The following is a 27,387-nucleotide window of genomic DNA, read 5'->3' as shown; positions in this document are numbered from 1 at the left end:
GTTTTAGGAATCTACTCTTCCTAATCTAGAACAGCTTCAGGGATGGCTTAGTTCTTTTTCTTCCAAGATCCTGACTATGTGCACCAATACAACAGGGGCCTAATGATGTAGAAGTAAATGCAGAAAATAAATGCCTACCTTGTTCTGCTACACTTACTGTGGAAGATCAGTTAAATTAACCATGTATAATAGAGACATAAGTGTAATTTTGTCTCCACTGTAACTGGGGTCATGTATAACCTCCTTCTTCACCATACTTTGTCATTACCACAAAAATTTGACAAATGAGAAAACTGGATTTTCCTATGCAAAGGATGAAGCTGGACTTTTTTTTATATACCATACACAAAATTTACCTCAAAATGGTTCAAAGACCAAAATATATGAGCTAAGGCCACAAAAGTCTTGAAAGAAAAATTTGGGAAACTTCCTGACAGTGCAGTAAGCAATGATGTCTTGGATATGACATCAAAAGTGCAAAAAAAAAAAAAAAAAAAAAAAAAAAAACGACAGGTAAGACAGATTTCACCAAAATTAAAAGCTTCTGTGCATCAAATAACACTTTCAGCAGACCAAAAAGACACCCAATGGTGTGGCAGAAATTATTTATAAATCAAATATAAGAATATAAAAGAGGGGCCAGCGCCATGGCAAGGTGGGTAAAGCCACCTCCTGCAGTGCCAGTATCCCAAATGAGCACCAGTTCAAGTCCCGGCAGCTCCACTTTTGATCCAGTTCTCTGCTATGGCCTTGGAGAGCAGCAGAAGATGGCCCAAGTCCTTGGTCCCCTGCACCCACATGGGAGACCCAGAAGAAGCAACTGGCTCCTGGCTTCAGATCCCTCAGCTCTGGCCATTGCGGCCATTTGGGGAGTGAACCAACAGATGAAAGACCTCTCTCTCTGCCTCTGTAACTCTGTCTTTCAAATAAATAAATAAATCTTTAAAAAAAAAGAATATAAAAGAAACTTCCAAAACTTGACAGCAACATCAAATAAAACCCGAATTAAGAAAAAGACATGGACTTTCAACAGGTATTCTCCAGTTAAGATATGCAAATAGACAATAAGCACATCAAAACATACTAAATATCACTAATCATCAGCAAAATGCAACTGAAAACCACAATGAGATATCACTGCACATCTATTAGGATGGCTATTATCAAACAAAAGCAGAAAATGTATGTATTAATGGGATATGGAAACACTGTAACCCTTGTATTTTGCTTCTAAGAAGGTAAAATGGTTTAGTTTCTAAGAAAAATGCATTCCAGTTCCTAAAACAATTAAACATTTAGACTTATTATATGATCTTACAATGTACTTCTGGATATATAAGCAAAAGAACTGACAGCAGAGAAAATTCTGTGCACGAAAGTTCATAGCTTTAGTCCTAGCAGTCAAAAAAAAAAAAAAATGTCCATCAATAGGTGAAGAGATAAACAAAATGAGTAGTATATACATCCAATAGTTACTAGCTTTAAAAAGGAAGAAAATTCTGACCTATGCAACAACATGGATAAACCTTGACAAAATTATGTTAAGTGAATAAGCCAGGTAAAACAACAAATATTGTATGACTCCCTTACAGGAGGTACTGACAGCACTCAAACTCACGGAAGCAGAGAGTAGAATGGTAGCAGCTGCCAAAGAATAGGAAGAAGGAGAATGGGGAGTTTATGTTCAGAATTTCAGTGGAAGAGGATGAAAAAGTTCTGGAGGTGGATGGCTGTGACAGTTTCACAACAATGTGAATGTACTTAGTGCCCAGTACTGGACACTAAAAACAGCTAAAATGATAAATTTTGTGTTATGTGTATTTAGCCGCAATGTTTTTTAAAAAAAATGAAGACAAAGGTCTAAGCTTATAAGATTCAAGTCTCAAATTATTAGAAGACAAAGGAAATATTTTACATATATTACAGAAGTATCAAGACCTGTTTGTGCCTATGCCATGCCCACAGCTTACTTAAAATTAATAAATGCCTTGCAGGGAGTACAGTTTTGCAAGCATAAAGCAGGCTGGATGTCAGCTCCTGTAAGCCCCTTGATACATATATCTATATATGGCACCATGTATATAAATATTTAGATATCTATCTAGCAAGACTCTTTGTGGAAGGAGCCACAAAGAGACTCCTTAAAATGACTAGAGTACTAAAAAAAAAAGAATTGCCTTACTAAGTATAGGGGAAAAACTCTAAAACAGGTTAATTGGATGACAGATAATGCCTCAATCTTGATCTCAAATGAAAAACAGAGTTCTGGTAAAGATAAATCCAAGACAGGCCCAGTGCTGTGGCGTAGCTGGTAAAGCTGCCTCCTGCAATGCTGGCATGTCATATGGGTGCTGGATGGAGACCATACTGCTCCACTTCCAGTCCAGCTCCCTGTAGATGGCCTGGGAGTAGCAGTGGAAGATGGCCCAAGTGTTTGGGCCCCTGCCACCCATGTGGGAGATCTGGAAGAAGCTATTGGTTCCTGGTTTCAGCCTAGCCCAGCCCTGGCTTTTGCAGCCATCTGGGGAGTGAACCAGAGGATGGAAGATTTCTCTCTCTCTCTCTCTCTCTCTCTCTCTGCAATTCTGACTTTCAAACAAATCTGAAACTAAAAAAAGATAAATGCAAGTAAAGTAAATCTAGCTCCTTAAAACAGAGTTCCTTGAGTACCACATTCTTCAGAACTGTGATCTGAAATTAGAAGTACTCATACATCTCTATAGGGATAGCTAATTAAATTTATATCCAACGATTGTAGCTGAAACAAAGAAGGAACATAATTAACTGGTGGGAAAAGCCCAAGACTTCTCAGACATGTCAATTAGAAAGCACATGGGATTTCAATACTGGGATTCCAGGCCTAGATCTTCCCCTCAGATATGTAATTCTCTTAAACAGATTTAATCCTGATGGCTTCCATGGAACGGGAGGTTAATTCCTGCATTACACAATTCTACAAGTCTTGGAAAACCTCAACACAATTGTGCAACATGCTTTAATATTTAAAAAAAGTAGGAAATTATCACTATTTTCCATTACAGTCCACAGTGCCCTTTAAGTAAAAAATAAAACATATCCAGCCCACTTAAAGCATCATCGTGGTCACCACCCAGTCCTTCCGCTGTCTCTGAAATTCCTTAAGTAGCCACACTGATCAGGAATTTGGTTTCAACTCTTGAAGCCCTCTAATTTTAAAATTATTTGATGGCAAATTGGACTTTCCAGAGTAAATCTGAAGCATATGCAAATAATTGGTGACAAACATTTTACCTTTTCTGTTTTGATAAACAGAAATAATATATCTTTAAACTATATTGTTTGAAAAAAGATTGAATTAAAGCTTTCAAGTTTTTTTTGTCATAGAACATTAAGTAAAACATTACCTATATTGCTATCACTTTTAGGTATTACTCTTGGAAATGATATTTAAAAGAACAAAACAAGGAAGAAAGAAGGAAAAAAGAAAACGAGAAAGAATACACTACTAGGGCCAGGGAGAAAAAGTTCATAAGGTGTTAAGAAGTTTATTGAGCTTCAAGTCTTGGCATTCAGCTTTTTAGTTTGAGAATAACATCAGATGAATGCTGGGATTAAATTTATCTAAAAATATATATTTGAAGATAACCAAATTTTCATGTTTAAGATATGAATTCATCTTTATGGCTTGCAGGATTTCAGTATCATTCAAGCAGGGGAGGTTGGATCAAGTCATCAATCAGTTTACTCTCAACCTTGAGATTTAAGATTTTTATGAACTACTCCAAATGCTGTTTGCTAATGAAGTATGAGGAGTTTGTACCAGTCCACCACACAATGTCAGTAATGACTGGTCAGGACCCCACATATAATCTATATCTGTGGAGAGACAGAAGAGATAAACACATGAGACATTAATCCTAAACTCTAGAATAAAAAACAGCAATTCTAAATGTTCTTAGAGTTATATCTATAGGGGCCAGCGCTGTGGAATAGTGGTAAAGCCACCACCTGCAGTGCTGTCATCCCAAATGGGCGCTGGTTCGAGACTTGGCTGTTCCACTTCTGAGCCTGGGAGAGCCCTGAAGATGGCTTAAGTCCTTGGACCCCTGCATCCACATGGGAGATCTGGAAGAAGCTCCTGGCTCCTGGCTTCGGATCGGCGCAGCTCCAGCCATTGCAGCCATTTGGGGAATGAACCAGCAGATGGAAGACCTCTCTCTCTGCCTCTGCCTCTCTGTAACTCAGTCTTTCAAATAATAAATAAATCTTAAAAAAGAGAATTCTATCCACAAGTCACACTGAATTTGTTAAAAACTAATTAAAAATTAAAACAAAAAGAAGCAAAAAAATAAGGAAACACAGCAACTGACTGAGCTAACAGGCTTCTCTCCTTATTACCTGCTGGAAACCTTGTACACTACTAAAGAAATCCAATTAGTGTTTTCTCAAGAAAGAGATGTAAAAGCCAGAGATAGATAATAAAAATAAGGAATCATTATGATATCTTTTAATTCTGCCTGGAGCTACTGCAGCCATATTGTAACCATGGGAGACACAGTCCTTGAATAAAACTAACTTGGAGTGGTGGCATGTACCAATGCCATCTCACTAGTCCAAGTGATCAATTTCAGTTCACATTCGATGGCCTGGATAGGTCTAAGAAACAAAGGGATCACACAAACAAGACAAGTGTCTGCTAATACTAACTGATAGAATCAAAAAGGGAGAGAAAGATCCAGCATGGGAAGTGGGATACACAGCAGACTCATAGAATGGCAGATGTCCTAAACAACACTCTGGCCTCAGAATCAGCCCTTAAGGCATTCAGACCTGGCTGAAGAGCCCATGAGAGTATTGTAGGCATGGAAAGCCAAGATACCATGGAAAAGGAAAAAAGAAGAAGACCTAAATGAAAGATCTCTGCGAGTGAGATCCCAGTGGAAAGAACGGGGCCATCAAAGAAGGAGGTACCTTTCTCTGAAGGGAGGAGAGAACTTCCACTTTGACTGTGACCCTATCAGAATAAGATCAAAGTCAGCGAACCCTAAAGGCTTCCATAGCCCTGGCAACTCATGACTAGAGCCTAGGGAGATTACTGACGCCATGAACAGGAGTGTCAAATTGTTAAGTCAGCAACAGGAGTCACTGTGTACTTACATCCCATGTGGGATCTGTCCTTAATGTGTTGTCTAATGTGCAGTGATGCTATAACTAGTACTGAAACAGTATTTTTACACTTTGTGTTTCTGCGTGGGTACAAACTGATGAGATCTTTACTAATTATATACTGAATCAATCTTCTGTATATAAAGAGAATTGGAAATGAAAAAAAAAAAAAAACCTGGTGTTAAATTGGAAACGGCATAGAAAATTAATTAATTTTTAAAAAATATTATGTAGGATCTCTGTCTTTAATGTGCTGTACACTCTTATTTAATGCTATAACTAGTATTCCAACAGTATTTTTTTTTTCACTTTGTGTTGCTATATGGGGGCAAACTGTTGAAATCGTTACCTAATATATACTAAACTGATCTTTTGTATATAAAGAGAATTGAAAATGAATCATGATGTGATTGGAAGGGGAGAGGGAGCGGGAAAGGGGAGAGTTGTGGGTGGGAGGGAAGTTTTGGGAGGGGGAAGCCATTGTAACCCATAAGCTGTACTTTGGAAATTTATATTCATTAAATAAAAGTTTAATAAAAAAAAAACTAACTTGGAGTATAGTAGAGGGGAAAGAAAGGAGGGTCACACATCTTAGACATTACTGAAATATTGTTAGTCACCTTTTGAGCTTTTTAACATGTACAGTTTCTGTTATACAAGATAATCAATTTTCTAGTTTAACAACAAAAATTTAATGACTATTTCAAATTGAACATTTCCATCTCTAAATGGATAATGGAGTCCCTCTAGACTGTGAAGAGCAGGGCTGTATCACAGACTTTTCTGCAGGGATGGAAATGTTCCATGCCTGCATTGCCCATTCACTAGTCATTAGTAACATGCAGATATTAGGGACTTGAAATGTGAATCACACAATTGAAGAGCTGGAATTTTCAAATCTCATTTAATTTTAACTAATTTAAATTTAAATAGCTACAAGTGGCTAGTGGCTATCATGTTACACAAAGCAGCACTAAAGAAAAGTCTCCAAGCAGGTCTCGGACTTGTCCTGGTAGAACTGCAAGCTGGTTATTTCCACTATGGCCACCTTATGCACACCTTGAATGGAGTATCCTTCCACAGAAATCTGACCATATCTTCCGTGCCCACAAGAATAAAATCCTCTCTAACAGAACTCTTTACTTCTGAATACACACAGCCACCCATGTTGCATACTTATCATTTCAAAATCTCTTCTCTTACTAATCTCATGAGTCCAGAGAAATAAAATATTTTTCTCAATTAAGTACCCTTATCCTCAAGTTCTTACTCAATAACTGGATCTCCAATACACAAGATAAGCAAGAGCAGGTAGAATGTGTTACCTACGTTAACTCTCCATGGCACAGCATGTGAAGAAAATAATAACTCAAGCCTTTTATGACTCAGATCTTGAAGGTTCACCTTAATTTTTCTGGCTCCCATACTGCCAGGATGGCTAAACAAGATTTCACTAATATTTCACCTCTCCCTCCTCCTGTTCCAAGTTTTCATCAATGTCTCTTCTAGTATTTCTCAACATCCCAAACAATGTATCAAGGAAAGGGACACGGACTAGTATAGTTATCAATAAATATAAAGTAGAATAATAAGTATTATCTGAACTTTTTATTTCAAACCATGCATTGACATTACATAAACAAAAGCAAAAATATTTGAGCCCTAGGACCAACAGGCCAGGCTTACACAAGGTTTTCAAAGACTGTATTCTTAAACAATGTATATTCCCTTTCACAGTAAGTGAATGCTTTAAATTATGTGAAATGAAAGGAAACAGAACTACCTTTAAATAAAGCAGACAAAGATTGATCATTAAAGACTACTTAGATGACAGTCAACTGATTTTTCAGTTGTTAATTTCCCAGATGCTAAAAACACTCAGTGGATCACCTCCAACATCAATGAAGCTACTTGACAACATTTTCAAAAGATAATGAGAAAGTGGATTAGTCTTTCTGATATCAAATTGAAGTATCATCTATTACATACCTGATAGATAACCCATTCATATTTTTTTTTTTGACAGGCAGAGTGAGACAGTGAGAGAGAGAGACAGAGAGAAAGGTCTTCCTTTTCCGTTGGTTCACCCCTCAAATGGCTGCTACAGCTGGTGCACTGTGCCAATCTGAAGGCAGGAGCCAGGTGCTTCCTCCTGGTCTCCCATACAGGTGCAGGGCCCAAGCACTTGGGCCATCCTCCACTGCCTCCGGGGCCACAGCAGAGAGCTGGAATGGAAGAGGAGCAACCAGGACAGAATCTGGCGTCCTGACCGGGACTAGAATCTGGGGTGCCGGTGCCGCAGGCGGAGGATTAGCCTAGTGAGCCGCGGCGCCGGCCCCATTCACATTTTAATATATAAATATATGAAGGAAAATTGAACAGACATTTTTCACAGCTGCTTGGGAAAAGTAAACACACTGATTATTTCAAAGTACAATTAATGTTTTTACTCAGATGCTTGGCAAGATAAGTGTTTGTTTTAAAAATTAATAGAAAATGGAGCCTATACAGGAAGTGACAATGAAGAGCTAACTGTGGTTTTGCTTCACATGAGTTATTTAGGCATGCATTTTGGGGTGTTCCTTCTCATGTTTGCCACTTTCAGAAAAATCAATAAAAGGCATGTGAAAATATCTAAATGAACACAGGGGAAATAGTGTCAGAAATCAATACTTCTCTACCAGCATGTTTAACCTGCTGAAATGAAGTGTTAATCACAGAAATAAGATACCATATTACATTTATAAACTAATGAAACTAGAAAAAGCAAAGCGCGTGACACTATAATTAAACAGCTGGAAGACATCCAAGCCTGTGTAAGTTGATAACCCTGGTACAATCTCTGGCAACGAAAAGGCAGGTCTGCAGTGAGTTGATATGGCCAGCTCAGTTGTTAATTGAATAACAGGCAATCTATAAACACTACTAATTGTGTATGTGAAAACCTGTGTACACGTAGAGAAGCTGCCTAGAGAAGCACTCCAGGAAAAACTACATGGATAAAGCGCTCGGCGAATCTTCTGTCTCTCTCAATCCCGTTAAGTCATAGCTTAGTTTTGCCGCTGCATCCCTCTGATTAACCTCTACACAACAGACTTAATGATACATTTTTCAAAAGATCATTTTTCTTCCAAGCTCAATACAAACCACAGAACTATCAATTACCCATTTCAGAAAAGAACAAACAAGTAATCTAGAAAATTCAGCTTGTGAATGGAAAGCTTTCTAAATTGTAAAAGAAGACATGGTCTTATTCCCAACAGGCAAAATGCTTTTCAGAATTGTTCTGACGCGTTTTGCAGAAGTGTGGCAGCTGCTGTGAACAGCATGGAGTGTTAAGATTCGACACTTTTTTTTTTCTTAAGGATATAGCCATTTGGGGAGGCTCAAAAACTGTTGTCAGAATTTTACTTATCCATTTAATAAATCCTTTTAGAGTGCTTATTTCAAACCTGATGAATGCAAAACATTTAAAAAACTCTTAGTTTTTAATAACTGTAGAGAAGCCTGATTGGCCCAAGGGCTTGTTTAAGAAATACAGAAACCCACTCTGGTTAGCATTCAAAACCAAATAAGGTCATTAGACAGAAACGGTTACTGTCGTCCTAAAGCTGGTGAAGCAGCTTCCATGAAAAGAACTGACTGACTTTACACACTCCTAGTGGATATACTACCCCATCATGAAACCCAGAACTACCAGTGGGAGTACTGCACAGCATTCAGAGGCATGTAGAAGACTTCACATTATAGCACCAACACTTGCTCTGGGCAAGAAACTTACCGTCATGGGTCTCAGTTTCTTCAACTATAAAGTAGGCATTACAAAATATGCCTCATAAAGTTGTTCGCGGAAACCAAAGGGATCATATGGTCAATACACTTGCTTATAGAGTGTCTAGTATAAAAAGGTGCTCAGTCACTATAGAGTTGGAAAAAATAAAACATACAAATGTGAATATGCAGCTATGTGTAGCAACAGCATACAATCAAATAACTGATTGCTGCCTGAAGCTGAGTTTCTCTCCCACATTTCATCAGTGTAGAAGAGAATATCAGGTTTAACCAAAATTCCTAGGAAAAAAAAATACAGATTGGAATGTTCTCACTTTAACAGAGATATACTCCAGTTGAAACACCTTTTAAAGGCCAAGAGTAATGCCTCAAATATGAAGCCTTCCTTCAGCCCACCGGAAAAAAGGATGGAAAGAAACTGTAAAGAATCATTGTTTATTAGTTGCTTTAAAAGCATGAGTTTATATGCAGAAAAGTTGTGACAGAGGATGCACATCTGGAAAAAAAGGAAACCTATGACAGAGCTGTCACTTCTACTTTTAGCCTGGATATTTGCTACCTAGAGGACTCTTAGCTCTTGAGATATTCCCATGGGACACGTTCACCGAAGCCTGTCCCCGGAGCTTTTTGTGGGAGAACACCATTGCCCCGCTCTCCCTGACAGTGCAGCCTCGCAGGAAGAGTCCACAGACAGCAAAGATGAGATGCAACCCAGGCACTACAATATGGGGTGCAGACATCCCAGGTGGCCATCTAACCACTTTGCAAGTGCTCCTCCCATAACCTCTTTGGTTTCCCATCCGACTCATCTGTGAAGCAGGAAGAGCCCAGGTCTAGTGAAGAAGCAGAATCACTTAAAGAGGCTTCAGAGACGGTGCCTGAGTCCAGGGAGTCTGTATGCATGAGGAGCAACAGGACACAACAGAGAAGCAGGAAACGGGACACAGCATTCAACTTCCCTGACCAACTCATGTAGGCAAGTGCACGTCCACTTCTAAGTGTTCTAAGTGTTAACAGAAATAGGGATATGAGCACAGGTTCCAGTCCTGGCTGCTCTACTTCCAATCCAGCTTCCTGCTAACGTGCCTGGGAGGGCAGCAGCGGATGGCCCAGGTGCTTGGGTCTCTGTCACCCATATGGGAGACTCAGATGGGAGTTCCTAGCTCCTGGCTTTAGCCTGGTCCAGCCTCAGCTGTTGTGGCCATTTGAGGAGTGAACCGGTGGATGGAAGATCTGTTTCTCTCTCTGTCTCTCTCTCTCTGTAACTTCACCTTTCGAATAAATAGATAAATCTTAAAACATACAAAAAAACCTACGGGAATGAAAGGGAACTAGATTGAAACATCACCTGTATTTCATTTTTAGGCTCAAAGACTATAATCTATCACAAAATGTGCAAGAATTCAGCATGGGCTCCTTGACAGGCCAGATGGGTGGTGGTGCCACAGGCTAAGCAATCCTCCTAAGGGGCTATGGACACAAGGAGCAGAAGAGGTTCTCCCATTCCATAGATGGCATAGGATGTAAACTGCTTCTTAACACTGTAGGCCCACAAGGGAACCCGGCAGGGAAAGAAACACAGTTTGATCTTGATGACAGAGCCAAGGTGGGGGAGCTGAGGCTGAAGTTATGTGAGCATCCCAGTTACTACTACTGTATAACAAAGCCTTCTAAACTTAGTGGCCTCAAACAGAAGCCACTTATTTTCTCATGAGCTTGCAGTTTGGGCAGGGCTCAGCAGAAAAAGCTCATCTTTGCTTACACAACATCAGCTGGGATATCTCCACTGAGCCTGTAAGATCTATTTCTAAGACGGCTTCCCCAAGACTAGCAAGCTGGTGCTGGTTGCCTCTCCAAATGGGCCTTGTCTCAAAGCAGCTTGGGCTTCCTCACAGCACAGTGGCTAGGCTTAAGAATGAGTATTCGGAGCTGGTGCCGTGGCGTAGTGAGCTAAGCTACTGTCCGTGGCACCAACATCCCATATGGCCACTGGTTTCAGTCCTGGCTGCTCCTCTTCCAATCCAGCTCCCTGCTTATGACCTGGGAAAGAAGCAGAAGATGGTCCATGTGCTTAAGCCCCTGCAGCCACATGGGAAACCCAGAAGTTCCCGGCTCCTGGCTTTGGAACAGCTCAGCTCCAGTAGTTGTGGCCATCTGAAGAATGAACCAGTGGATGGAAGACCTTCCTGTTTCTCCTTCTCTCTGTCTGTAACTCTACCGCAAATAAATAAATAAAATCTAAAAGAGAGAGAGAGAGAGAGTATTTACAAAGACTGCCAGTGTCTAGCGGTCTTTTCCAGGAAACCAGAACTTCATCTCTGCTGTGTTCTATTGGTCAAGCACTCAGAGTCCAGACTCTACAGGGGTATAGATCCCAGCATTCAGCAGGAAGTGTGCCAAAGTTTTCAAACTGCTACAGTGAGAAATCTTCCTCATCTCCTCTGACATCAAAAAGTTTCATTTTTTTCTGCCTCCTCCAATTCATTACAAGACATGGCTAGACTACAGTCCTGAGGATCTGGAAACTGTATCCAGCCGCAGAAGGAAGCATGACTGATAGCAACTCCGTGGATAAAGGAGTGGGGTGGAAGCATAAGTGACAAGTACTTTCTCCTTCTCTCTCAGTCAAAAACAGGTCTAGATTCTGTCTCTGGAACCAATGTCTCATTGCTTCAGAAACACTTCATATATTCATTCATGCATGTATGCATTTCTTCATTAATTTAAGCAATATTTACTAAGAACCTTTTCTGCTACAAATATAAGCAATAAGAAGACAAACAAACAATTAGAACCATGATAAGTGCTATGAAGGAACCCAAGACAGAGCACATCTGTGACTTGTGCAGTAACCCAGTGAGGATATCCAGCCACAATGGACAAGCATCCATGGGACCACACAGAACCAGTCTTCAACTGGTTCACGTGGCAGTGAGAAGTAATGGCCACAGTGGACTGATGGCCCAGCTCTGTCTTTAGGAGGCACTGGGACCAAACTATGCCCTAAACCTGAGTTATCTTCTATGCTTTAAAAATCTAGGGATCAGAGAGTTCAGAAAGGGAGACTTTGTGATTTGTACTAATAAGAGCATGTGAGTATATGAATGACTAGAAAATTAAAAGTGGCCATATTTGAAGACATGTGCCCTCAGGCTGCCAAAATGGGTGATTCTGATCATTTTAGTTTTAAAATCTCAGGTACAGGCCGATGTCATGGCGCAACATGTTAAGCCGCCACTTGGGACATGCATCCCATACTGAGTGCCAATTCAAGTCTTGGCTACTCTGCTTCCAATCTAGCTCCCTGCTAATGTGCCTGGGAAGCAGCAAATGATAGCTCAAGTATTTTCATGGGAAACCCAGATGGAGTTCCTGGCTCCTAGCTTCGGTCTGGCCCAACTCTGGCCATTGCAGCTATCTGGGGAGTGAACAAGCTGATGGAAGGTCTCTCTCTCTTTCTCTCTCTCTCTCTCTCCCTCCCTCCCTCACTCTGCCTTTCAAATAAATAAATATTTAAAAATAAAAAAAGATATTCCCACATCATCAGGATAATAGCCTGACTGATAATAATTTCTCACTGATAGTAATTTAGATACTAATTTCAACCACTTTTACCAAACATCAGAATTAACAATAACTCTGTATTATTTTTGCCAGCCAGTTCTCTATCAAGTTGTATATAACTGAAAAGATTTTCATGACCTACCAGGTGTTGTCAAGTTTTATATCTACTTATAAAAGAATAGAAGAGATCCAGTCTCTGTTCAAGCCCATGGCTTGCTTGTCTGGTGGAAATCCCCACCTAAAATATGGGCACAGCAGCCTTCTGAAACCTACACCTGCTTCCAGCACATCCAGCCTTTGAGCCGTATAAGCAGATAGATTTCTCATCCTCACTGCAATTGAACTTTAAGATTTTGGAAACTGTCAACATAGAGCTCTGTGCTCCCAAATTAATTTTATCCCTTGCTCCAACAATATAACTTTCTGATCTTAAGGCTTGGATATAAACTCATTTTTAAAACTTAGTATACCCAGGTAAATGTGAAATGAAGTAGCACTGATTAGCAAGAATAAATACATTTTAATTATAATGCAGTATTAATAAAAATTATACCCATATGCTGAAGCTCCCAAATTTCAAAAAGAAAAAAAGAGTATCAAACAAAAATTGCAATGCTGTGTTGGCATTTAAATATACACGTTAAGTAAGGCATGAGTATTTCCCAAATAACCGTGTGAACATGTGTGTACATGTATGATTATAAACATTAGCCATGTAGATTTTAACTGTATATATTTAACAGACTTATTCAATTATTTTAGATATCCAGAGCAACTCTGTTTAGAGTGAAATTACATCCATCACTTTATATCTGAAGCAACTGGAACTCTGTAAAAGTGATTAATCAATTAAACTATGAAAGTCACCATAACAACTTTTTAAAGTAGTTTGTTGGTTTTACTTGTAAATATGTGATCACACTATTTAAAAAATTCTTTAGGGATAAAGGACTCATAGGTGCTAGTGAGTTGCATCTAGACTATAATATTATCTTGCATGAACTTCATTGGCTATTGTAAGAGTCCTGTTATAAATACATGAAAATTAATTTTTAAACATCTTATATGTGTCTACCTTATTACAGAAAGATCACCAAATTGCTAGCAGTATAAAAAAACCATGAAAGCATCAGTAACTAGCTTATTTTAATTCAAAACAACCATGAATAGCCTACTAATTACAAACAAGCCTTGTAGCAGAGCAAAGCATCCTTACCCTCAAGGAGTCCTAAGTGAGAACACATTGTAGACTAATACTAACAATACAATGTTGTGATATACTGAAGCATGACCAATGTCCCATGGGAGAAAAGGATAGGTGGTTTCCGAAGTATAAATATTTTGCCAACACTAGAAAAGTTAGAATGAAGACATCACAGAACAAACCTTCAACTTAAAAAATAAGACTGTGTGACCTTATTTGGAAATAATAAGTAATACAATATGATTAGAAATTCCATGCATGGAAAGGGAGTAGTTTAACATAAACCTGCAAAGCCAAGTTGTTAAAAGACTTATATGTCAGGCCGGCGCCGCGGCTCACTAGGCTAATCCTCCGCCTTGCGGCGCCGGCACACCGGGTTCTAGTCCCGGTCGGGGCACTGATCCTGTCCCGGTTGCCCCTCTTCCAGGCCAGCTCTCTGCTGTGGCCCGGGAGTGCAGTGGAGGATGGCCCAAGTCCTTGGGCCCTGCACCCCATGGGAGACCAGGAGAAGCACCTGGCTCCTGCCATCGGAACAGCGCGGTGCGCCGGCTGCAGTGGGCTGGCCACGGCGGCCATTGGAGGGTGAACCAACGGCAAAAGGAAGACCTTTCTCTCTGTCTGTCTCTCACTGTCCACTCTGCCTGTCAAAAATTAAAAAAATTTAAAAAAAAAAAAAGACTTATATGTCATATGAGACACTTGGATTTTTCCTGAGGTCAATGAAGTGACATCCAAGGAGCATTTTTGGTGGGGAGGTTCTTAGCTGAAAGTTGTGGTCCTCAATTTAAGGGTATTGAAAAGTGATAAGACCTTAAGAGGTGGGGGAGTGGAGGTGAGTGGGACACAGCCATCCTTCTACAGGGTTTAATGCTGGTCTCTTGGAGTGGGTTAGTTCCCAAGAGTGAAAGCAGTCATAAGAGTGAGACTGGCCCCTCTCCCCAGTCTCTTGGTTCATCTCTCCTTCACTCACTTTCTCTCTCCCTTTCCCTCCCTCCCTCCCTCCTTTCTCCTCTCTTCTCTCTCTCCCCTCCCCATACTCTCATCATGTGATGTTGTCTGCCATGTAGTGATATACTCAGAAGGTTCTCATTAAAGGCCAAATAGATGGGGCTGCCAATCTTGGACTTTCAGCTACTAAAATTGTGAGCTAAATAGATCTCTTTTCTTAAAAAAGACAGTCCCGGGTATTTTGTTAAACCAAGACAACACATACCAAGGCCCAGATCATTAAGCTTCTTAGACTATGTAACTCTATCATTAAACAGCCTATGGATAACTTGTGTCTATGAGTCAGGTCCTCCCAGGTAGTAGAAATTCAGCAATGTTGGAGACATTTCCTGCTGTTTAGAAAGCCCATGAGTGTTCAGAGCTCCCATGTGGCACTCCAATCTTGCCATTAGAAAAGGGCTGCATGAGTTTCATGTGAATATAGGAAGCAGAAAAGAAAAGGCAGTTCTTTCCCACTGTGCTGTAATTTGGCCTTCATACATGTTCTAGAAGTAGGCAGCACCTGTTACTGTAGACCTGATGGGTCAGAAGGAGATGTGGCAATTGCCCAGTGAAAGCTGCAATGGTTGGGGGACTCTAAGAGAGCCTATTGATGTAAAGGAAAGCTTCAGTTACCTTCCACATCACAACTCAGGTAGTTACGCACTTCATTCAAAATGAAGTTAATATCTTCTTCCGAAGGAATAGGATGGGATGTGATATCAGTTGGAGTATCGGTTGTGCCAGCAATAGTCATCTTTTGCCAGGGTAAGAAGAAAATAACTCGCCCATCACTGGTTGCTGGGTCAAGAAGTCCCATGCTCTCGGGGCTGAGATAAAAAGGAAACACAATTTATTTCTTAAATTAGCAGATGGTTAATATTAACTTCTTTCTAAAAACTATGTTATACAGTAATTCTCAAATCAGCAAACTAGAGAGACATAAACTATTACTTTTGATCTGCTATTCTGATTTAGAAATTCCTAAAGGAAAAAATAGTTTTAGTAACAAAAAGAAATGGGAAAAAATGTAGTAATAACATTCTGCAGCATGACCACCCTTCCAGAACTCAACAATGCAAGGTTAATTAAGAAAGTAGACTTCAACTTCCAGTGGTTTTAACATTCCTTGGATCATGCACATTAAATAATGTCAGTGGGATAAATGTCTGTAATTTCTTTTATAATCATTAATTAAGGATAGCTCTTCAACCTTTTTTCAAGTTTAGGAAAAGTACTTTCCTGGGACATTTGACATTTGGTACATCTTTCAGTAGGTGATCTTAGAAGCAGATGAGAAAGTGAAGAGGCCAACTTTCTGGAAACTAGAATATAATCATAAAATTCTTGACTCTTTTGTGCCTAGATGAACTTGTGCCACTTCACCAAATATGAGGCTTCTTACTTTATTTCAAGGTTAAAGAAACCTCAAAAAATTGCATCTTGAAGAAAAGGGCTGCTTTCCACTACTACCTAAATAATAATACCCTAGGATAAGGTCAAAGGGAGAGTAGCATCTTAGCAAGGAAGTTCTTTTAAATAGAAGACACTAGTGTGTTCTGCTTTTAAATCAAGGTTCAAGGCTGCTCTCCTGACAAATTTTATACAGCTTTGCAAAATATCATTCGAGAATTTGCACTGACATACACTGAACATTCTACAAAACACATTTGAAAGAACAGGTGATGGTAAATTAACACTAACAAAACCCCTCAGATTTTGTTTTTAATTCACTAAAAACCGGTTTTAATGCACATTAACCATTCAAAGTAATTTGAAGAAACTGTGAAAGGGGTGGGAAGAATCTGAAAATCATGTTCAAATAGAACACTCCAAATTTTCAGATAGCTATTTCAATTTGACATAATCCCCATATCAAGTCAATGTTACAGGCATTTTCTGCAAATTATTTTTAGCTTCTATTAATGCAATTTGTTAAGTAGGAAACACAATTCTATTTTGCTTAAACAAATGTCAAGAATTCCTCCTCTTATACAACAAAATGTAAAAGAGCATACCATCAACTTTTTATATTTATCATTCCTTTAAAACTTAAAAAGTAGTGGGCATTTAGCCCAGAATTTAAGACACCCATGTCCCTGGGGCTGGTGCTGTGGCTTAGTAGGCTAGGCCTCTGCCTGTGGTGCCAGTATCCCATATGGGCACTCATTTGAGTCCTGGTTGCTCCACCTCCAATCCAGCTCTCTGGTTATGGCCTTGGAAAGCAGTAGAAGATGGCCCAAGTCTTTGAGTCCCTGCCCTTGCCTGAGAGAGCCAGTAGAAGCTTCTGGCTTCAGATCAGTTCATCTCTAGCCATTGTAGCCATTCAGGGAGTGAACCAGCAGATTAAAGACATTTCTCTGTGTCTCTCCCTCTGCCTGTCTGTAACTTTGCCTCTCAAATAAATAAATAAAATATTTTTGTGTATATATATTAAAAAAAGACATCCTTGTCCCACTTCATAGTGCCTGTGTTGAATTCCTGGCTCCAACTGCAACTTTTTGCCAGTGCAAACTCTGGAATGCAGTGGTGATGGCTCAGGTAATTGGGTTCCTGCTACCTGCATGGGAGACCCGTAATGAGTTTGTAATTCCTGGCCCTGGTCCTGATCCAGCTCTGGTGATTCCAAGCATGTAGGGAGTGAACCAGCAAATGAAAGTTCATTCTCTCTCTCTGTCTCTCTCTCTCCCTCTCTCTCCTATACACACACACACACACACACATATGCTCGCACACGCATACTCACTCATATATAATTTTAACTTTGAAAAATATTCAAATATATTAGGATAAGAGGCCAATACTGTTCAAAAGCAAATAAAATAATTTGTAAACTAAAGAAATCTGTCATTAGCTTAACTAGTGCATCACTTCTATGGTTAAAACATGTACTAGTCTTTGTAAGAAAACTTCAGCTGCATGAAATCCCTGTCATATCCATTCAACTTTTGCAAAAAGAAATCACTGTCCATAGTCCACTTGTGAGATAGAGAGGAAATCAGGTCACAGTTCTTCTACTTAGAAAATTCACAAAGCACCATAGAAGTATGTCAATCATTTAGACCTCTGGTAAAGATTCACACTTTCACTTAGATTTACTTAAAGGAAATATCTTTACTTTTACTCTAACATATTAAAAACTATAAGCGTCAAGTATTTTTGGTCTCTAAATATGATTATATATTGTTTCACTGTACTTGTCATAAAATGATAAATTTTGTTTAAAAAAATCTTAAAAACCAGTTTCATCTGCACCTTTTTTGATCCTGGGTTGGTATGCTCCTTAATTGCATCAGTCACTCAGGGATGGAGGGAGGATGTGTTGGGGAAATTGATTCAATCAACATTCCAGCATTCAGTTGGATAAACAGTACTATATTGAAACATAAGGGTAAATTCCATATTCTAACATTTGAGGATCAAATTATATGTTGATATATTTAACACCCAACTTTCTCATGGACCAGATAACATATGATATGCCTAAAATAATAAACCTAATAAACTTAAGCACAAACTTATAATATTCAACAACCTAGATAGAAAATGGTGTTAGAAAATCGCAAGTACTGAATCTTTTAAAAACTTTCAATGCAATAAAAGCAGTTTAAAGGGTGAATGTGATGGTTACCAACACACACATATAACTGGAAACTGTAGAGAAGCAACTACTTAAGTGAAGACATATGTGTCAAACATAAAATTAACAAGCAGAGAGCGCAGACAAAGCTATGAATGAATGGTATAAAAATTTAAGAATCCACTTGGAAATATCTTTCATCAGTTCTAAATTACCTAATTCAGGCTCTCCCTTAAGTAATTTTGCTTTCTTATGAAGGCTTAATTCTGCAAGATCATTTTAAAGTTTGAAAATAGATATCAACTTCAAGAAGTCTTCAACAAATTCACAGAAAACATCTATCATGAAAAAACTATGCATGTATTTCAATTTATTTTTACAACAAAATAACCAGCCTTTTAATTTCATTTTTCCATAAACTTCCTGACATACCATCATAGCATGACAGTATATTCAATGCGGTGAGAAAAAGGTCTTTTTTCAATCTATATGATTTACTTAACATCAGAAGGAAAAGCTTGCTGCTAATTCATGTGAGTGTCTAGCATTAAATGTAATGAACATTTTTCTCATGCAGATCATTGCTTTCCTGAAGTACCCTTAGTTAAACTGAAATCAATTCATTGTTAACTACTTAGCAATCAGTGTTAGAGCTAACAGTATGTACACATCCCATAGAAGAGAAAATTGACCTCCTATCAGTAGAAAAAGTATTAGTAGGCCAAAAGGAAGACATGATTACTTTCATGTAGTTCAGTTATTTGGTATATTACTAATACTTTTGGAAGAGCATCGTGTCACAACTGATAGAAATCTCAGATTTGCTCTTATTATAATCTGAAGAGTAACTTTAAAAAATTACTTTTAAATTTAAAACATTTCCTCTTTCCTAAGCATCCTGCACTGAAAAAAAAAAGCTATTGTCATGTTATAAAATAATTTTGTGTGTGGAGATTGGATGAGGGCCATAGCAAACAATAAATGCCATGAATATACTTCTGAAATTCTTCCACCAAGACACATGGTACACTTTAGCTTTACTCTTCTTTATCCAACCTATACTCAATACATTAATGGCTACTGAACTCACTGTATTTACAATCTAATCAGGCTTCAACTGAAATGTCTTGGTAGTAAGTCATCACTGGTTGGTTCCAGACTAGCTTTTGTTCATCTCTAAAGACCTTGTCAAAACCCTTGAGCTGCAACTGCTAAGTATGATGGATTTATGAGAACAGGAACTGATTCCAATCTGATCTCCTAACCTCACCCAAGAGAATGACTTAATATGGAGGAGAAAACCATCCTTATGCGATGCCAGAGTTATACTTCCCTGTAGATCAGTGCTGAAGGCGGAAATGAACAATTAATCCAGCCCGCAATGCAAAGGCAAGTGGTTCATCTGCAGCAGAGCCTTAATGGGCACAAGGCTGCAGACCCCACCTTTGGGGTTTCCAGCAGGATGTGGAGTCATTGTAGCCCATGGTGGTAAAAATGAGGATATCAAATTCTCCCAAAGTAGAATGAGATCATTTACTGCACCCTGTACTGAGACAGAACTAGCTGTGACTTGCATTTTCATGATTTATGGGGAGGGAGCCTGAAACTAATGCCAAATTTTTAGGATTAAGAAAGGTATTTAGGGCTGGCACTGTGGCACAGTGGGTTAGGCTGCTTCTTGCAAACCAGCCCATATTAGAGAACTAGTAATATTTCTGGCTGATCTACTTCCAATTTAGCTCCCTGCTAATGCACCTGGGAAAGCAGCAAATGATAAAGTGCTTGGGCCTCTATACATATGTAGGAGACAACATGGAGTTCCAGGCTCCTGGCTTCAGCCTGGCTCAGTCTTTCCCATTGGGTCATTGGGCAGTGAACCAGAGATCAATCTTTCTCTCTCTCCCTCTCTCTCTCTCTTTCTCTCTATCTCTATCTCTCTGTTACTCTAGCCTTTCAAATAAATAAAATGTCTTGATTTAAAAGATAAGTTTTAAAAAAAAGAAAAGTATTTTGATCTTAAAATATTATATTCAGGTTATATATATATATATATATATATATATATATATATACCTCTTATAAGATACCCCATCACTCTATTACTAAATGCACAAAGCATAGTCTGTAGCAGACTTTCTTGCAAAGTTTTAACAGGGTATATTTTTGTGCAAATAAAAACAAAATTCTATGGCAAGAATTGGAAGAAAAGGTTACTGTTTACTACAGAAGAATATGGGGGTAGAGAAAAGACAGGGAAGGCTTTTCCTTTTCTATCCTATTTTTCCTTAGTAATTGGGATTTCTGATCATGCCTTTACATTATTTTTATCTATAAGTACTTATTTTTGTCACAGTTATTATGTGGGCAAGATGAAGAGTCACATTATGTTTTCATATTTTAAATTCTCTATATTTAAAAATCTCATAAATATTACATTAAAATTTTAATATAGAAAAGGCAACAATATCATTTTGGGCAAGTTGACACAAAAAAGTAAGATGCACTCAAAGATCTTTATTGGGCACTATCCTGTGCCAGACCCTGTGCCAACAGCTGAGAACAGCAGTCATAAGACAGATACAAACTAATCAAAGGTTCACTGTTGAACTTTCAACAAGTTAGGTACATCAGGAGATGAAGAATCAGAGTTGAAACAAACAGCTTGCTCAAAGTCACATAACAGCAAGAAGTACTGAACAAACCCAAGAAGTTCTATGCCCAGGTATCAGCTCAACTTGTTCTATGTGTTGCCCATTAGTCTATGTACTCTGAAAGAGCAGAATATTTGCCATCTTAATTATGGGAAAACTAGGGTCACAAAATAAGATGGCTTATTCCAATGGATGTCATTATTTAACAACAGAATTAACATAAAACCTAGGGGAATAATGGGAAATGTGTCTTCTGATATCACTGGACAATAATGAAGAAAATATGAGATACAACACACAAGCAAATATGTTGAATATAGAAAATCAAAACAAATAAAAGGATTATGGTGATTACATCTGTATTGTATTCTTAGAGACAATTATATACAAATTTTAAAAAGCCTTATACCTTACAAACTAGCTGGCCATGGATATTTTTAATCCAACACAATAAAAAACACAAATAAGTGTATATTATAGAAACTACTGTTGAAAATCTCTCCATACAAGAAACATATGGGAAATTTACAGTTACTTACTTTAACCTTTTTCATTTGAACTGAACTTTTGGATAACAGTTTTTAAAACTCAACTAGGTACCACTACACCATTATACAATGACTACAGGCATCTTGGCGTCACCTATGCAAAGTAAAAATACTAAGCACTGTCTACCTAGCTCATGTAGACATTAAGAAAATGAAAAGAGGGGGCCAGCATTGTGGCATAACATGTTAAGCTGCAGCCTGCAATGCCGCCATCTCATATGGGTGCTGGTTCAAATCCTGGCTACTCTATTTCTGATCCAGCTCTCTGCTAATGCACCTGGGAAACCAGCAGAGGATGGCCCAAGTCCTTGGGCCCTGTACCCATGTGGGAGATCCAGAAGAAGCTCCAGGCTCCTGACTCAGCCCTGGCAGTCATGGCTATTTGGGGATTGAACCAACAGGTGGAAGATTCTCTCTCTCTCTCTCTCCTCTCATACCCCGTTACTCTGCCTTTCAAATAAATAAAATAATCTTTAAAAAAAAAAAAAGAAAATGAGAAGAAAAGTTTGGGAATTGGTGGGTAAAAAAAATTCTTTTCAGTCTCAAACAGAAAAATAAATATGGAAATGGAAAGCCTGGTTTATGCAATGTACATGTATTGAAATACTGTACTCCATAAAAATGGACAAAGGTTAACATGTTAACCAAAAATTTTTAAAAATGAAATAAGAGAAAAAAGAAATTATCTTTAATATATTCTCAGTAGAAGTATATTTGGTACAAATTAGGTATGTCTTGGATGCTTTTTGGAAAAATTTTGTCACTAGAAAACTAATATTTATAACCCAGCAGGATACCATTCTAGAAGACAGATACTATAGAAAATATCATAATTTCTGCACATCTATTTCAAATATTTAAGACCCAATTATTTGTCCTTTAATGCTATAACTAGTACTCCAACAGTATTTTTTTCACTTTGTGTTGCTATATGGGGGCAAACTGTTGAAATCTTTACCTAATATATACTAAACTGATTTTCTGTATATAAAGAGAATTGAAAATGCATCTTGATGTGAATGGAAGGGGAGAGGGAGCGGGAAAGGGGAGGGTTGTGGGTGGGAGGGAAGTTATGGGAGGGGGGAAGCCATTGTAACCCATAAGCTGTACTTTGGAAATTTATATTCATTAAACAAAAGTTTAATAAATGAAAAAAAATATGAAAGGAAATCATTCCCATAATCAGCTTGCCTAGAGATAATCACCATCAGCATTTAGCACATTTCTTTCCAGTCTTTTTCTACATATAATGCTTAGATCCTACAACACACATAATCTTACTGCACATAAAATTTTGAGTCCTAAATTCTAAAGGAACACTGTATTATTAATGTTTTGTGGGACATTAAAGTCATTTGTAATTATAACTTTTAATGATTACACAATATTCCTTTGTATGGATATGCCATGATTTATTCTATAAGCCCCTGAAGTGAGGTGAGGAACTGAGATGGTTTCTAATCTTTTTCTTTTTTTTTTTTTTTGTTCAGCTGCTTCCTTTATTAGAAACAAGTGAGACGGACTGAATAGAACAATTCATTTGGTATTTCCTCCCCAACCCTGGAAATGGATGTCCCCCTACAGCTCAAAGAAAAGCCAAGACAGAAAGGTGAAGCTTCCGCCTCCATTCGCAGAGGGCACCTGCCTGCCAGTCAGTACTTTTGAGTTTAATTGCGTGAACTTGTCCTGAACAGCCTCTAGGAGCAGTCCGTCTGCAGGCCCGGCCCCATCCTGCAGCAAGGCAAGACGGAGGCCTTGGGTCTCCTCTGGTGTGTGGCGGTGGGGTGGGCGCCGGCCAGAACCACTCCTGCCTCTCCTGACCAGACAGTGAGGTCCTCTCCTGCTTCTAGACTGCAACCAGTGAAGCTGCCCCAGGCCCAGGGCCCTTAGGCTGGTCAAATGCTGGTCATCCCTGGGGAAAATCCAAGCCCACAAGGACACCCACCTCTGGGCTTCCGAGAGCCAGCAAGTAGGGGGTGCAGTGGCGGTTGGAAGGGAGTTGCAGGCAAGGCCTGGAATCTTCCATGAACCTGGGAGTTGAAGTAGCTTGGTGTGTGCAGGCCTTCCAAACCAGCATCTTCGGCAACAGGCATGCCGGGGAAACGAGCTTGACATGGGCACTGACCTGGCACTGAGGCCTCCTTCCTGCCTGGTTCTCTCCCTGCACGGAGACCGGCGTCCGTGAGGTCAAGCACAGAGGCAAAGGCAGGAGGTAAAAGTCGTCTTTGAAACTCAGCAGCCAGGAGGCCCCGATGGCAGATGGTGGGGCCAGGCCTGAGGCGGCTTCCAACAGCGGCTGCCTGAGGAGGGTCAGGTCAGAGGCCTGAGCTCCTTGCTTTGTTTGGTTCAGGCCAGCATGGGGCCACTATTCTGCAGAGTTCCCTGTGGGGAAGCCCTGAATCCCATGAGGGTGCTCAGTTCTCACAGGGCTTGAGTGAAGAAGCCAGGGGCTCTCTGAACAAAAATGAGACCAAGAGTAGCCCCCAGCTGACGCCCTGGAAGGGTCCCCAGTGGGAGGGAACAGCAGAGTCCAAGGAGCAGGTCACTTGGTTTTGGTGAGGGAGACGCTGGAGGCTTTGCCAGGGCCCCACCGTTTCCATTCCAAGGGCTAATCTTTTTCAACTGCAAATAATGAATACCTTTGCACGTAGATCATTATTTCATACGGAATTTTTGGTCTGCCCACTAGATTGACTATACATAGAAAAAACAAACAGTACACATGTTCCAAACTCTTACCATAAGCATCTGAATTTTTCCCACAGATGTCTTTAAAGGTAGATTAAAGGTAATCATTGATAATTTTTAGCTAGAACCATATAAATGTTCTTTTTTCAAACACACACAAAAATAGAGTTTAGTGAACCTGCATGTACCCATCACTCAGCTTGAATGGCTTCGGTCAACAGCTATTCTTATTTCATCTCTACACCTATCTATTTCTCCATTAACATTTACCTCTGTTAATTTGATGGGTTAGAAATTAGCACCTGCAATAATAGTTTTAAAAACATCACTTCAAGAATTATAAACCTAAGAGTACCTGAGCGGTGGTCCACACTTTCAGATTCTTCATGAGCATATCTGTATATTTTGCAAAAGTGTTTAAAATGTTTTACTTAAAAATATGATTCAAAAAGTACTAATGCTTAGTCTCTAAAGGTGAGTACACTGAACAAAGTACAAAATACACAGGTTCCAATCATTAATCCTTTGAAAGAAGTGTTGCCTTAAGTAGCTAGGGAATTCCCAATTCTACTTCGTATTTTGTGTTGTGGAAGAGTTTCTCCTTGTTTCTCCTCATTTTGAACAGCAAGTCAGACTCTTATTAAGAAAGTTGTGCTACAGGAAGACTTTGAACATAGTCAGTCTCTGTCGGGTAGCAACGACCAAGCTGGAAGACAGTTACCTGTAATAACCAGGCATCACAATATGGACACCAGCACTCGGCTGGCAGATGGCTGCAGCGTTCTTATCATCCATTTTGCGCACAGAGTCTGTGAAAGGTCCTGTAGCGTTGATAACACATTTGGCTCTCACGTCAAATTCCTGCCCTGTGAAAAACAGCAGCATCAATCACACCGCCCATTTGTTTCTCTGTTCACCAGTGATGTGGATTATTAAATCACCTATTAACTTAACCTATGGTGCAGTCTATTGCATACCACACTAAGTGACATGCTCAGCTAGAGTTTTCGAAGAGCCAAACAAAAGGCTCACATGTGAGTCAATTCACCAAAAACAAGTCTGAATTGAAGGAACAAAGGCATGCCACTTGTCCACTGTGGTTCTCAGTCAACTTATAAAGCAGACTAAGTAAATAAGCCATGCTTTCTCCTTAAAACTCAAATTTGTAAACAGTGTTGCCACTAGACAATACATTTCTCAGTGCTGGTGTTCTTTGAGAAAGGATGTAATTGTGAAATTGGCTATCTGACCATGGTATCAAGGCAAGAAAGAAAATCCAACAGAAGTTATAAATGATTGACTTTAACAATGTGTCAATGCACTGCCTGTGTCACCTAAATGATACTGTGAAACTTGGCACATTTATTTAATTTTATTAATCACATGTTTTTGTAAGGAAAATGGAATGCATTCACAGCTGTGGGAATTTTGTGGGCATTTATTATTATCATTATCATTACTAGTATTTAACACAAAGGGTGAAAATTGCCCAAGTCCCACAAGGGAAAATTTTCATGTTAAACCAGTCATTGTTGACAATAAGGAATATAATTAATATGACTCTGAAGCCTGCCTCAAATGAAAGACAAGTGACAGAAAAATTACAATTCAGTCATTGTATAAGCAAGGCAAGACGCTGGGACATGCGTCCCTGGCAGAGACTCGGCGTACCTGTGAGGACATCCTTGCACCGGGCACCGCACACACGCTCTTTGCCTGTCTCAGGGTCTGTCTTCTTGAGCAAGCTCACTACCTCCATGTAATTGGCTGTGGCAGCCCCATACCTGGCAGCAGTGAGTGCAATGGCAAGGTTCATCCGCGCATCGTTGTGTTGTCCTGCAGCAGAGAAAGCATCAGGGGAGGGACAGGAGTCACCTCGAGCCACACACTGGTGGTAGAGAAGTATGTCACAACAGATATGTCACATCTGTCCCTGTCACCCAGAATCTATGTGATGGTTGTGCAGCTCTACAGGGCACAATTTAAAAATACATGGTCTTTCTCACTCAGGCATTCACCTGCCACTTCAGCAAGTATCTTTTGTGTATCACAAAAAATGGTGAAAAATATCTCTTTCCTACAGAGCTAACATCAATTATACTTAAGAAATAAGTAATTATTCTCTCCGTGTTGGAACATATGTATATGTCAGACTTTTCCTAATACAGACAAATCGTAAGCATGAAAGTGAAGTCATTCAAAACTTCAGAATATTTGACACCCCAACTGGTGTTGACGAACAATTTTTATGAGTATGTGCTCTATCTAACATTCAAAATCAAGAGCTTAATCTTCCATAGAGACTCTTTCTGTATTTATAAAAGGATTTTTCTTGGTTTGAATTTTGATCAGGGCTCCTTAAAATGTAACATTTTTTTTAATTGCACATAAAAGGTAAGAAATTAAGCAGGGCAAAATTTAATTACAGAACAATTCCTACCTGTATTGTTAAAGATTTATTGCTGAAAAATTCTAGTTAAAGAAAACTAAGGGGGAGGAGAAGGGTGGAAAGATGATTAATCACTTTAAAATACTGGCATCACCAGAGACTTTTTCTATTTATTATTGCCAGTGGAGTTAACGCTGACCAGGAAGAATTACTCTACATTGCAGGGGCCAGGTTCTCTGTGCCCTGAATAATTAATTATCCAGGGCTAGATGTATTGAGGCAGGGTTCAAATTCCCACACATTGGGATCAGTTCTATCAAGATAATACTGATAAAGGGATGAATTTGTAATAGATATTGTTGTTGATTTATGTTGCCAGCATACCAAACATTTAGTATAAATGGTTTATGTAAAGTTTCTTCCTTGTGATTCAGTCTGTGCAGGGGCTAGAAGCACTACACAAGTAATCTGTTCCAGCTAAAAGGGCAAAGTTATAAAGAGAATCAATGACTGAAGATTCCACACCCTTCCCCTCAAACATCTTATTTTAAAACCGCTGAACTAATACAATCAGCCAAGAACATTTCCTCCAAAATTAAATGCCCTAGCAAACGGACAGCACACATTCAACATCAACATGCAAAGTTATTATTTTGGAGTTATTTTATCCCAAACTGTATTATTTGTATCTGGATTACTTTATCCTAAAATTAACAGAATAGAAGCATAAGACAGAAAACAAGAATAACAACAGTAGTTGTTGAGTTTTAAGTGGGACAAAGGGGTAGAGATTCCATAGATTTCAACTCAGCATAACCCTAAAGTTTCTTAAAATAGTC

The 27,387-nt window shown here is 39.1% G+C and overlaps 1 protein-coding gene across 2 annotated transcripts in view; it reads right to left on the bottom strand.

Moving 5' to 3' along the window:
• The window catches only part of GPD2 (glycerol-3-phosphate dehydrogenase 2), a 164,357-nt gene that overhangs the window by 17,957 nt on the left and 119,013 nt on the right, over positions 1 to 27,387 (bottom strand). For both annotated transcript variants that reach the window (XM_062186967.1, XM_062186959.1), the window contains exons 7-9: positions 25,831 to 25,995; positions 24,881 to 25,025; positions 15,329 to 15,522 (exon numbers count right to left, since the gene is read on the bottom strand). In XM_062186967.1, the coding sequence (XP_062042951.1) occupies positions 15,329 to 15,522; positions 24,881 to 25,025; positions 25,831 to 25,995 (504 nt within the window). The remainder of the gene's footprint in view (positions 1 to 15,328; positions 15,523 to 24,880; positions 25,026 to 25,830; positions 25,996 to 27,387) is intronic.

This window comes from Lepus europaeus, chromosome 1 (assembly GCF_033115175.1).
Source record: "Lepus europaeus isolate LE1 chromosome 1, mLepTim1.pri, whole genome shotgun sequence".
Classification (NCBI taxonomy): domain Eukaryota; kingdom Metazoa; phylum Chordata; class Mammalia; order Lagomorpha; family Leporidae; genus Lepus; species Lepus europaeus.
The sequence above is the reverse complement of the archived record's forward strand: the minus strand, read 5'-3'. Positions and strand labels throughout refer to the sequence as shown.